Consider the following 14,128-nt stretch of genomic DNA (forward strand, 5'->3'; position numbering starts at 1 on the left):
TGAAACTCAAACACAGCCTTATGAAGGATTTGTCTATTCATCTCCTCCTTGACAAAATTACTTTGTTGCCATGTTTTCCACTCTTGGAACTAGGCTGTGGTTTCCAAACAATGACTTGCACAGCTCTGTTCACCTGAGGTAAGAATGAACCACGTAAAATACACATTAAAAAATGAATTGTCTCCTATCACTACATTGATCTTACCAGCAGAAATTTACACAAGGAATGTTGTTTTACCTTTGAAGTGGGAGGGTACAGCTGCTCATTTCCAACAGGAGAAGGGCTCTATGATCCAAATTCCTCAGGTCTTCTGTTATTGCAGCTTGCTTAGAGCTTCCCTTCCAAAGCAACAGGTCCCCCAGAAGGGCACTGTGGGATTCAGCAGGGCTGTGACACGGCTGCCACAAACCCATCAACAGATACAACACTGCCAAATGTAAGACTTGCTGAGAATTTTAATGACTTCTAAATTTGTACAGATATGCATTTTACAGTACCCTTGAATTGTTTCACATGAGCTGTTTATAGAATCTCTCAATTTCTCACATATCCACAAATATGGAGCATCACCTCAAAGTCACTCAGCGTGGTGCACTGAGCACTGCAAATGCTGTCATTACCCATGGCTACAGAACATGCCCGTCACAGAAAAAGCTGGAGTCAGCCTCCTCCTTCCTAAGTGCTTGCTCATCCCAAGGGCAGGACTGTCAGCTAATTGACTTCCTCAAGGCATGGTCAGGACAAGGTCACCTCACGTTCACTGGCCAGGAAAAGCAGTGACCGGTGCAGGGGAGGTGACAGTTTCAGCAGGTAAAAAACATGTTATTTACATGTTGAGGAAGTTGCCTTCCTTCCCATAGGAATATATTATACAAAGAAATATCCAGGAGAAGTCACACAGCAGTAGCTTAGGCCAAACCCAAAATATACATTTGATGTGTACAGATCTTTAAAGCTCATTACAAGTATTGCAAATATAAATAATGGCAGTAAAATATTTTCAGTGGCATAGCTGCAACTGAAATGAAGAGATGGAATGTTACCAACAGGATTTATCTGTTCTCTCAGGTTATATCTAATCCCAGTGTGCAGTATTTTTGTTCCTTATCCACACTGCAATGACCCAAGTATTCCAAATAGTTTCAGAATATCTAAACCAACGACACAACTTTCACCAGCAGATTCAGTTCTGATGATGACAGCTCAGGCTCATTACTTATCACAACACGTTCCTTTCACTCCAAAACCAAGTTAAACCCTGTCACCCTTTTTCCATGGAAAAACGAGACAGCTACACAAAAAAATGGCAGAGTAGAATGGCTTTACTTTGGAACTTTGGGGAAAGCTTGAGATCTGCAAGTATTTTGCAGGTTCTCTTTTGTTAAAAAGTAAGGGGAGACCACACAGCACAGGACAGCAGTGGTGCAGTCACTGAACACTTCCTTGGATTTCAGCCCATATTAGCAGGATTAACCATCCACTTTAGAGGCACAGGAAAGGCAGAGCACTTTAACACATTGTTAAAACATGATTTTTTCTTCTTTCTTTTCAAAATGCAGATATAGAAATTCAGTCTTTAGGTTCTTGTTCTTCCCTCCCCCAGTTTGCTCACTCAATGTTACTTTTCTGTAACTGTCCTGGTCCAGTGGAATTATAAATTTTGACAGCTGAAGAATTTTAAGGACCATGTAGCAACAGATGTTGGTCTGTTCAGGGGGGCTGGGAAAACAAGACTTTGGTCCTCCCAGTTCTCCACTGGTTAAAATTCCCATTTTATTGACACATAGAGAATCTGTATTTTATTTTATTTTTGTTTTTCTATCTAGCACACGCTAACTAAGTCTGGCATATTATACAAGGCAGTATCTTACCCAACCTGATGAGTTTTACTATGTTCATTGAGGTTAACCGTGCTTAGCATAAAGTAATTAAAATGGAAAAAGGACAACACAAGACTAGGAAGACTTTAACCTAGACAGGGGAAAATCTGCAGTTTGCCATGTGTCAAATTTGTTTTGCAGCTCTCAGCAGCTGAAGAGCAAGTCAAAAAGCACAGACTAGAAACAAAAATATTTTAAAATTATTTCTCTATCTTCAAGTATTAAATAAATTATACGAGACTGTTTCTGAGATAAATATTAGGCCAATGATGAATTTTAAACCAAAATCAATAGAAACATTATCCAGAAAAAAAAGGCAAGTTCAAATATAGATAAGTCAAGCTATGAAGCTTCAATTAGTGCAGATCATTTTATATTAAATCCAGATATCCAGAAATATACACAATAGAATCATCCCAGTCTTCACAAAAGTGGAGAAGGTAGCTGATAAAATTGCACTTAGTTCTGAGTTCACCCAGACAGCGAGTCATTCCCGATGCTCGCGTGAGAAAAAGAGGAGCGGGTTCCAAAGGAGCAGCTCGGCTTTGTGAGTCCCACGTCCCCCGCCAGCCTCGGGGCCGTGCGGTGCTGTCACTATCTGTCCTGGGCGTCGCCGTCGGCCAGCACGGGGTTGACGAAGCCGGCGTACTCGGAGTTGCCGTTGTCGTCCATCTCGGCGCTCACAAAGTCATTCTCCCACTCCAGCCCGTTGGAATCGTCGGAGGCCGAGGCTGGGTGGCTCCCTGTCTTCCTGCTGCTGTTGAATTTCAGCGCTGCCCGCAGGATGTCCTCCTCCGTCTTGGAGCGCTCCCGCACTGGGATCATCCTGTTCATGCCTGGTATTTAACACAGGGCGTGTGAGAAACACATCCTTGTGAGTTTTCATCTAACTTTTGTATTTCTGCTAGAAGAATCAAGGGTAAAACTTGGACAGATACTAGATTCAATGCTCTAGGAAAGGTCTGCAGCTTGTCTGGAAAGGGATATTTAATTCCAAACAAAATAAGGCTAAATATGGTTCTGCAAACTGCCCATAGACACCTAAGATTATACTGATTTTGTCAGTAATTACAGACATTCTCATGAAAGAAAAAAAATCACCTACGGATTGGCTTAAAGAAACAAACCCTTGCTTATTTTTGGTGAGCCTTTCAATAGTCAAGGTCTCAGCATTTTGGATAAACTTTCAACTAAGAGCTTTTGCAGGTTTAGTCAAAGAGAAAGTATTGGTAACGATGAGGAAATGCAGGAAACACCTGTAACAGTAGGAATGAGGATAGCTGGGATACTCCTTGGAATGCAGCTCTAAGTTCCCACTGAATGTTACAGTACAAGTCATAAGAGTTTTCCCCAGAATATTTAAGTCAGACTCCAGACCAACTTCCACATTTTAAAAGGAAGAGCAAGCTCTTCCTTCTGCTCCTGGCTCACAAGAGGGCAGCATTTCTTTACCATTACTTTGGCCAGGAGTTGGCAAGTCACTTCCACATAATGCAGGGAAATTAATTAATTTGATTACTGGAGTATCCAAATAAATGAATTCAATATTAGGACTATCTCCACATTTATCAAAATAAGGACTTTTCTCAGTAAAAATGATTTACAGTTTAACCATTACAAACTTGTCAGAAATTCCATCAGAAGTTTTAAATCACCTTCCCTTTTGAAAACAACAAATTAACAGTGAACACAGCTTAAACTGTTCAACATCTTCAACTTTTGTGTTCAGGATGAAGCTGAAATGCAGGATAAATACCTTCTTCATCTTCCCACTCTAAATCCAAGGAGGTGCTGTCATCATTCCCACTCACTGATTTGGTTTTGGTCATCAAGTCACAACTGCTCTCCGTGTTGGGTGTCAGCACTGTGGCATCAGATGAAAGTCCTATTTTAAAATAAAACCAAACCATAACGTATTTTTAATTCTTAAATGTACTTGAATTTCAGGTTCAACATGCAAAAGTAAAATTCTAAATTAAGCTTTCATCGTGCTTTGTGGCCCTTTAAAACCTCAGGAATGCTGGAAAAGGCACTTCATCAGTTTAAAGAGTAATCAGTAGCTTATTAATAATCAATATCACTGAGATATTGCCTAATTAGAACTAGAAAGGAATTTAATAAGCTGTAAGCTGAGCTTGTATGAAGACTTGTAAAAAAAAGCAAAACCCAAATCAAGCCTCTCCTCCCCAAAAAACTAAACTACTCACAGTATTTCCTGAAACACAGCTATCAGTCCTCCACCTTAGTGCTTATCATGTGCTGTCACTAAAACTTACAGATAAAAGCTTATCAAATTGTTTTCCTCTAAACTGTTAGTGGAAATTTTAAGTACAGGCAGCCAAATTCCCTCCTGCACTTCATTAGGAAAAAATTAGGAATTAATATGGTTCTCATTACTTTGCCAAGGGATGATTAAAAAAAGCTATAAACACACATCTGCATCTTCAGTACAGGGTCCGGTTTTACAAAAAACGTTCACCACTATCTTTTATCTATCAGATAAAAAAATTACCAGGTTTTTAAATTACAGACAAATGTACACACATTTTATATTAGTGTGTGTAAACATAAAACTATAAATAATCTGTGTTGATCTAGAAAAAGCAGCAGCTTAAGGAAAGGCAGACTTACTACTACTTCGGAATGCTTCATACTGGAATTTTGTATTCCTTAGGAAAGGATCAAGATCTTCCTCTGCCACAGAACTGCAAGAACAATGCACAATTTTTTTAGCTTTAGAAACTTCAGAGGGTGCCCTCAGAAAGATGTTAATCCATATGCCCTCAGCTCTGTGCTACAAAGCACATACACCCTGAACTGAATTCTTTATAGAATCATCTGCAAAATGCCTTTCTATTCCTGTTCATCACATCCTCTCCCAGTCTGTGCTTCTGCTCAATTTTCATGAGTATTTTCAGTTAAAAATTAATTAACTCAAAACAACTCTTCCCCTCTCTTCATCACTTTAGATGAAATCCCCTTAATTTTCAATTCATTTTTTAGGTAATGAATTAAAACTCTGCTCCTGCGTTCCTTTGTTTTTAAAATCTGGCAAGATCTTACTCAGTTTTCACAGCTCCTGTTCTAACTGTGCTTCTATAGCAAAATTCCTCCTGTCCCTCTTGTCTTCCATGCATGAGTTTTTTCTAAACTTAAACACCATTCCACTGTAAATTTCTCTACTTTGTTTTCTTAGGCTTGTTTTTCCCACCACCACCACTGAACACAGAAGGTGGGACTGGAGAGACTTAAACTATAAATAAACACATAAAATATTTAATGAATAAATATAATCAGGAATATTCATAAAGAAACAGGCAGACTCTGTAAACCACTGACATAGTGTATTTCTATTGGGTTTTTTAAACAGGGTCCTGGATAATAAAAATATTTTAATGTTAGCTGAAATTTTACATATGAACACCTTCTTGAAATCAACCACTGGATTTTGTGGGTGGGTAAATATCTCTCAGTAGCTGGGAGTAGCACTGTATGCAGCAGCCTAATAACTCCAGCGATAACCAGAATGAATCCAAAATACCCCCTGGCTTTCCAGATGAGGAACAGGAGTACAAACAGTCAAGACTCTCAGTTATCACGAATAAAATTTGGTCTCTTACCTCTGGAACTCTCCATTATTAACAGCATGTGCTCTCTGCGTTATCCTGTGCTGCCTACGTTGCTATCAAGAAAAGCGAATTGTTGAAAAAGCTGAATACTCAAAACAGAGCTCTCAACACTTAATCCTATTTTATGCACACCCCCCCCAAAAAAAAAACCATCAGTTTTTAGAAACCTGGACACCACCTCAGTCATGACTGTGCCTGTCTTGTCTCCTGTCTTCTTAAAGTATTCCCAGTGCACAACTAACACCTGGGTGATGTTTGATTTCTTTTGCTCCGTGCCCAGGAACAGCCACCCTGCCATTTAAAAGACAAATATTTCTTACAAATCCTTTTATCCCTGTGCAAAGCAGTACTGCCATCTCCTCTGGCTGTCTCCATCAGCACTAAGTGCTTCATCTATATTAATAACAGCTTTGCTGCCTTGCAGGGCCAAAAGTATTAATAACTCTGCTAATGTCAACTTCTCATGAGAATTGCTCTTTGCTTCGGGTGTGGGGAGGTAACTGCACTGGATCTAGTGTTTTTCAATCCCAAGATGATGATGGGGGGTTTGTTTCCTGGCAGACTTTGCACCTTGGGTATTTAAATAGTAGTAATTGCAGGTTGAAATGAGTAGATGGGGAGTGAAGAGAAAAAAGTAGAAGTAGAAATATCACATCGTGGTGGTTAGAGGTGAAAAGACTCAAGAGCGCAGAGAGGAACAGACAGAAATTTGGCACAACACAGTCAACAAATCTGTCAAAATCAATTACTGACACAGGCAACGATTTTCTTTTAGGATTTCTATACCCACATAACACCCAATTTAGATTATCTCTCCATTTTGCCAGGTCACATCCCAATATCCAGCACTGCCAGTTCCAGGACACACACCTATTAAAATTCCCCGCTGTTACAGACCCTGACATTTAGTAGGGCAACATCAGCAAGCCAAATGAGCTTTAAAAGAGGCCATGCTTCCAAGGAAAAAGCCATTTTCCCATTTGTGCCCACAAACAGCAGGGAGATGAGTGATGCATTCAAAAATAGCTTCCAGTTTATCTAGAAGGGCTAAGTGCTTGATGCATATCTGGACAAAAATGCTTCCTTAAAATCCTTATAATCCTTATGGGTTTTGAGGAGGGTGTTTGAGCAGGAGATAAGTGGTACTAATTTTACATGAAGAGGAAATTAAAATCTCTATAATCCATTCTATCCTAGGTCTTGACTAAAAGAAGTGCATATTAAAAATACTGAAAGACAAGAAATAGAGCATTACTTGCACAAAACTTCTACAAAAACCAGTTAATGCCATTTAAAAAAAATCTACTTTTGCTGGATTTCTATAGATCAAAAGTGGCAAGAAAAAAAAGCAGGCAAAAAGGTCAGGAAGAATTAACCCTCCCACACCCAGTGGCAAGGGGAGAGAAAGAAAGGTGAAGTGAGAGCTATACTTAGTGACATAAAAATTAGATTAAAACTCCAAAGCAGCGTCAACACAAACCACAGAGATAAGGAACAATACAGTGCACAAATATGTAAAGTACATTTTACAAGTCTAAATGATGTCACAATGTGTGCTCAGTTTCAGGGGTTTTTTTTACCCAAAACCCATCACAGATCATTTTACATTTAAGATCAGTAACTTCTACATATTATATAAGAAGAGTGTGAAGCTAATTATAGATTAAAATTATAACTCATTCAAAATCTATACTCAGCGACAGAAGCTGTTTCAGACAATTATGGTGATTTTTCAGCTGCTCCAAGCAGCTGTACTTTCAAATCTTGTACTTCTTTCTCTACTTTACAAACCAAAGCCATCTCCTTGTCATGTCTCCTGAGATGGAAAGGGAAGTTCTGCACACATGGGAACAGGACAGAGGCTCTCATATATATTGGGGTCTTTTTCCCCCTCACCTCCAAGAGCTTTTTCTGCTTTGCTGCCCTGGCTGCTTCACGTTGTGCAGCATATAAAGCCTCCTCTTCTAGTCTTAACTTCTCCTCTTGTAAGGCTAACTGTATATGAACAAAACAGTAATGGTTAACAAAAGCAGAACCTATCTATCTTCCTATTAATAAAGCTGTAAGTGCAAGAAAACAAAAGAAAAGCAACTAGAAAATCAAAATAAAACAAAATCGGCTACAGCTAAAGCATTGACTGAATTTAACAGCTTCCCTCCCCGCAAACAAACAGCCCGAGAAATTTAGGTAACTACTGAATAAATGTTTAGTGTTAGAGAATTGCTGCAATGCTTTTTCTATTTTATCATGAACTGCACAGTGAAAGATTTAAAGATTTTCAGCTCCATAGTTCATTGGCACTTTAGATGCAAGTTCATTCAGGTTCTACATTGTATTCCACATCATATTCCATTAACTGTTGCAACACTAAAATAGAATAACAAATGATGTGGTTTTTTTCCTTAAGAAAGCTGTGGAGAAAATTCAGCATAAGAAATGTTGAGTCAAGAATATTTCCCATTTGGTCTTGCACTAAAAAACGGCTCAAATTTAAGAGATCCTGGTCAGAGATCCAGCCTATTCATTCAATTTTTCAGCTAAGAGGCTATCGAAAAGAACGAATTTGTGCATCTTGTAGACTGAAAAAATACTAACTGATGAACAAAACCCAATTGTTCCATGTGAGTGGAATCTCCCGGTGTCCATGGCTGACCCTAACATTTTTTTGGAAGAAAAACTCTTTTTGCTGTCACTGTAACCACTTACCTCTGACTGAAGCTTCAGATCAACAACCCTTTGCTTCTCAGCAATGGAGTCGTAGTGTCTGTCTTTCAGGTCTGCAATTTCTTCCTCAGTCAGAGGCCTGGAAGCACGGGAGAAACACAAAAAAGCTCCATTTATTATTCATGCCTGACAACCCTCATTTGCACTTTAACATATCTGTGTGGTCTTTCCTGACCAGTCCTCTAATGCAGATCCAACAGGCTGAGCCTGTGGCCTGTTCCTCCTCAAAGTTCCAGTTCATTCAGGACAACGCTGTCTCTCCTCACTCTTGCAATATCTATTATTTATATCTTTATAGAAAGTGTATTTTCAAAATCATCTCTGCTAACAGAACTACTGGAACAGAACCATTACTGTCATTGCAGTCCAAGTCTCACTTTTTTTCCCTTAGTTGTTTTTGTCCCTTGTTTTTCCCTTGCTCCATCTTGTTTAATATTCACAGTGGGAAAGCAGAGGGAAGGAGAGGTCCTCAGTCTCAAAGTCTTACCTGTGACTGCTTCCTGGGCTTTCCCCCTGTTAGAATAAATAAAAAAGAAAAGTCTGATTTTTGTAAAGACAGAGCACTTCCAAAACTTCCCTTAGCAAAGCAAGCCAGGTTCATTTCTGTTCTCAGACTGAGGGCACTTGCTGAGTCTTATGCAAGAGTTATACCAGGAGCAAATTCTCCTTTAAGTCTTCCCAAACACACTTTTCCTCCACACCTCTTCCCTTCTTTCTTTCCAAAGTCCATAGTGCCCCCTTCCTTAATGGGTTATTTCCCATACTCCCCAAAACCAATCTCTTAGAACTTTATCCAAAGTCTTAAATTCATATTCCTAATGCAAGGAAAACTGAAAGTAAAATTAAAACCAAACAAACAAAAAAAAAGTGATTTATGTCTGCAACTCAGATTAAAGTAGGAGGAAGATTCAGATGTTGGAACATTTTTAAGGACTGTAGGAGCAGGTTTCATATGATGCCCCAGGTACTCACCTCATCACTTTCCACCAGGTTCTCAAACTTCAAAGAAAAAGAAATAAATAACTTTTACAATTCAGTATAAGAAATCACTAAAGACATACAGCAAACACAGTTGCATTTTTTATGTGTCTGGTAAAAACACTACTCCAATTCTAACAGTGGGACTGTAACCATACTTTCAGAGGAATTTTCTTTTTAGAGTTGGACCTTTCTTCTTACCAATATTTCTTATCTTAAACATTACATTCTCCTAAAAGAAGAAGAGTCATAATTAAAAAAAAAAGCGCTCTAAGCTGCACAAACTCATCCAGCAGAAGTTCAGCTCTCACAGTAAAAAAAAAAAAAAGGCAATTAGAAATCCTCTGTACTGTTTTCACTATAGTAATCTTAAATCTAGTCAGTGCACCAGACACAGACACAGAGGTCAGTACCTGGAGCAAGACTCCTAATTGACCTAAAATTTGGGAAGAGAACACTTCCTCCTTTTCCCTGTCATATTTCTGTGCCAGGAACACTCTCTCACAATGGGAAATTCTGCACCACAACAGATTTCCCTCGCTGTACACATCTGACCCCTTTCTCCATCGACAGCCCAAGCATTAACTACAATAATTAATGTTATCCTCAGTAATGGGAGCAATCTGGCTGGTCTAGGATTTCCAGAGCACAGGAACACCCAGGGAAAGTAAACCAGGTTATTCCTGGTTAACCTTACACTACCCTTGGCAAAAAGGAGTTCTATCTGGAGGCTGGGAAAGGAGTTCTGTAGCAAACAAAGTAGACTACAGGTGCAACAGACTATCAGGTAACCCCAGCACCAATGTGGGCTGGAATATCCCAGAATCATTTCAGTGTTCATCAACTGCAAAAAAAGTGTTAAAGGCATTGCTAGGATTCAGCTTTCCCCATCCTTTCTTAAATGACTAAAATTTAAAAGTACTCACCTCTATAGTTAAGTGTTCTCCTGTTGAACATGTTCTAAAATACTTGGATCTGGAAAAATAAGTTTACAGTTAGACTACACAAGACAGCAATGCACAGCAGAAGGTAAATGAGCCTGAGAATTTAAAATAGATTTCAAAATATGGTAAATATAAAAAAAACAACAAAATCATCATGTATTTAACACACTGACATATTAACTGGAGCTCTGCATCACTACTACAGCAGAGAGAGGCAAAAGCATGTAAACATCTTCTGTGGAACTGGTGAAAAAACACAAACCCTTGTGAGATGAAATCATTTGTCAGGATGCTGGACTTAACATTTACAGACTATTAAAATATTCTGCAATCCCTCTACTACATTTTTCCTGGAAAAAACCTTGTTCCAGGCAATTTCTGAAAATGCTGTTGCTCATCGTGACACTTAACTCTTTCCTGGCATCTTGTACCTCATCAGTGTTAAACAGTGAGTTTTATTTTAACAGCTTGGCACATCCTGAAGGCTGAGCCTCAGAGAAAAATGTCCAATAAGAGGTCAAGGCAATACTTTTAAACTAAAAAAAAAAAGGGAAAAAAAAAAAAAGTCACGCTCTAATTTTATACAGGCAATTGGTTTCTTCCTTGATTCATTATTCAGAATTCTTCCTACTTTATTTTAATTTTTTTACAGAGGACAGTTAGCCCTGTCCTCTACAAAACCCAACACAGTATTAAGTTCCCTGAATACATTTTTACCTAGCCAAGAAGGTTTGGCCACCGTCCAGGAGAACATTCTAAGGTAAACACTCTTCAGTACAACATCCATTTCATCGAACTGTTTCAAATCCAGGGTTTCCAGTTGCAAGTGCTGACTGGTACAAGGAATAAACCCAGGGCTTCAGGGATTTCTACACTTGCACAAAACATCGTTCAGCGCTTGCAACCAACACCTACTTTGACAATAACAAAAGCAGCACAGGAGCCAAAGCCTGAATTATTTCAACCGTATCGTATTTCATCTCCATCTCATTTTTCCTTTGGAAGCCAGTTTAGGGAGCGTCTCCCCTGGCAACTTGTTGCACTACCCACTGGTTCCTTGTTGCACAACCTTTCCTGCCACGAGAGAACCGTTCCCAGAGAATTCACTGCTGTGAAAACAGACAGGAAAGGCCACCTGAAATCATGCACGACGTGGCAAGGATAACTGGGACATGTGGCATGAATACTTAGAGCATTTTCACTGCTAGCCTTCTCTGTAATCTGCTGTGTAGGAGCCAATACCATACCATTAAGAATCTCATTTACTAACACTGTAACAGGAAATTGTTCCAGGGCTATCTACGCTGTTAACAAACGTGTAATTCCAGTTGGCAGCACCAGGCTTTAGGTAAATTACTTCCAACTTCCCAGACACTCCAGCTGCAGTCAGCTTTAGCTGCAAGAACTGAGCAGCAAACTCAATGCAGTGAAATTCCCCAAGTGTAATCACAAACAGCCCAACAGCAACGCCAGCTCTAGGAAAAGCTACTCTTTGAGCTGCTTGCTGAACAGGGCCCTCAGTCCCAGAAAACCTAATTCTGTGCCAGAGTTTGAGCCCATAAATCCCAGAACTACAGAAGCTTGAGGTCATTAAGGGACACAAACAGAACACCCATCAGCTTCACCCCTATACAAAACTTCAAGTGAAGTATCAGCAACCTATGAAAACGTTTACACGTTTTATAATTCTCCTTTAAGCTCTGCTTTTCCATTGTTTTCTAAGACTTGAGAATCCTTTTGGTTGGATAGCTCCTGGAGAAAACCATTCAGCTGACAGGTGACAGGACCTATAGAGACAGATTAATCTACCAAGATCTGAAGCTGTTAGAGACTAACTTTTCATACATATAAACACACATACTCCATCCATATATACATATATATATGTGGATAAATCACAATTCCAAGCAAAGGTAACTGATAATTTTGCAGGATATTAAAACACTTACTAAAAGCTCTATATTTAGTTGTTTAATTAGGAGTTTATTTCTTACAGGCAAATCTTGGAGCATCTAAAAATAATGAAGCTGGGGTGGGGGGAGGATCTGAGTGATTAAAACAATCATTAAGTTGATAAGCTACATTTTTACATTATGGTCTTCCAGAAATAGCCCAATGTGGACAATGTGGTATCAATCGATGTTGCAAACTTTATAATGTGACACATTTTACAGTTTTGGTTTTAAAACAATTCCCTGCTCAGTGAAAGGAGAATAACCTTTAACACTCTGATACTGCTCTGTGAACTACCACCACCAGCATACCCGGAAAAGAAATCTGACCTGAAACACAGGCCAGCAGTTCTCTGTACTTTGTATATGCCTAAGACCTACACTGCAGGTTGTGCAACACCTGAACAATTAGACAATACAACAGCAGGCAGTAAGATTTGTTTCACTGGTAAGGACAGCCTGATATTGGACTAATACATGCAGGGATTGTCACTACCCTGCCTGCTTAAAAAAGGGGTATTGGCCTGTGGAAGGACACTCAGCAAAACACACGTGCAGGAGGAACCTTTCAAGTAGTGCCTGGTGTTCTCAAAGCACAACAAACCAATACTTCTGTTCCAGCTGTCAAGGCATTGGAGGTGTTCTCCTCCCCTCTGGTGGAGTACTAAAAATACAAGCAGGTATCCTCTACATGCACTGCCTTGGTTTTTCACCCCTGTCTCTGAAGCAGCTTGTCTGGAAGGCCTTTCAGAAGGTGAGACTCGCCTGCCAGAGCTGATGTGAAGTAAGAGGCCACGAGCTTGCATCATATAAAATACTCAGCTTATCTGCTGAGAACGATTTCTATCCTAATACATCCAAAATAAGCGAAATGTAGGTATGCTATACTGGTCAGTATGTGGAAAAACCCCAAGCATTTCATGTTTACACAGTGCTTTTCCATGAACTGGTTGGGGCAGAATGAAACAGGTTGTCACACATTTCCACGAGATAAGCGTTTGTCTGAAGCATTCTGCAACAGATATGAGTTCATCTGAACCATTCTGATTTATCCCAACAGCGTCTCAGCCTCTGAGTCACACCGAAAACGAGATCACATTGCAGAAAACCGGGTGTTTTTCCATCTTTTGCACGAGCACGGCCGCCTGCACAGGTTTTGGCAGCTGACCTGAAAAACCCCTCTGAGCATCTCCTGCCGGAAAACGAGCAGCGCTGGCGGGCTAAGGAGCCGCTGACCCTGGAAGCGCATTAACCCCGGCCGCACAAACCGCACGGAGCCCGGCGCCTCCATCCGCCCGGGATGCCGGCGATCCCGAAGGGAACGGCCCGCGGGCACCGGGCGCACCCAGACCCCGCGTCCCCTCCTGCCCTGTCCCCCCCTCCTGCCCCACGGGGAAGGCGGAGCCGCCGGCCCCGGCAGCTCCCCGCCCCGGGGAGGGGAAAGGGGCAGCGGCGGCTGCTGCTCACCCTCCGCCGCGCTGGATGCGGCCGGGATCCCTCCGGAAGAACAGCCCGCAGCACCACTGCGCCCAGCAGTTCCCCATCGCATCCTGGTGGGAACAGCTCCTCCTGCCTCCCGGCGGGCTCAGGCCGGCCCGGCCGTCGGGAGGGGCGGCCGCGGACCCCCGGGAACAAAGGGCCGGCACAGCCTCATGGCTGCGCAGGGGCGGGCGATGCTCGCCACGAACGCCGGCACCGCCCCTGGCACCGGCATCATCGGCCACATCAGCCCGCCCCTTGCCGGGACCGTCCCAGCCCGGCAGAATCCCGCCCCAAACCTGGCCTCCCCCGTGGCGCTGGGAGGTGGGATCGTCTCACGGCAGCCCGTGCTTTAAAAGAAGGAGAATATACCAGGGTTGCCGTGGGCAGAATGGAAAAGCATCGCCAGTAGTCGCGTTTTGGAGAGGAATGCCGTTTAAGGTCCCTGTTATTATGAAAAAGGGGTGTATTCCCAGTTATCGATCCCGGACTGGGTCAGTGCCACCGAGGCAGCTACAGACGGCCAGACACACCTGGAGCA

At 41.3% G+C, this 14,128-nt stretch overlaps 1 protein-coding gene across 2 annotated transcripts; it reads right to left on the minus strand.

The window, feature by feature from the left end:
- Nucleotides 1–438: 438 nt before the first annotated feature.
- Nucleotides 439–13,805, minus strand: AP1AR (adaptor related protein complex 1 associated regulatory protein). Of its 2 annotated transcripts, XM_014884873.2 has the most exons (10): nucleotides 13,576–13,761; nucleotides 10,139–10,187; nucleotides 9,207–9,233; nucleotides 8,722–8,747; nucleotides 8,217–8,313; nucleotides 7,407–7,505; nucleotides 5,502–5,563; nucleotides 4,513–4,586; nucleotides 3,638–3,766; nucleotides 439–2,717 (listed from the first exon to the last, which is right to left on the minus strand). In XM_014884873.2, exons 1-10 carry the CDS (start codon nucleotides 13,650–13,652, stop codon nucleotides 2,476–2,478), a joined length of 882 nt encoding a protein of 293 aa, XP_014740359.1. In that variant the 5' UTR covers nucleotides 13,653–13,761; the 3' UTR covers nucleotides 439–2,475. The 2 variants fall into 2 exon arrangements, with proteins under 2 accessions (XP_014740359.1, XP_088020423.1); XM_088164297.1 differs by lacking the exon at nucleotides 7,407–7,505 and having other exon boundaries at nucleotides 13,576–13,805.
- Nucleotides 13,806–14,128: the final 323 nt, after the last annotated feature.

This window comes from Sturnus vulgaris, chromosome 4, assembly GCF_052056855.1.
Source record: "Sturnus vulgaris isolate bStuVul1 chromosome 4, bStuVul1.hap1, whole genome shotgun sequence".
In the NCBI taxonomy this organism is placed as follows: domain Eukaryota; kingdom Metazoa; phylum Chordata; class Aves; order Passeriformes; family Sturnidae; genus Sturnus; species Sturnus vulgaris.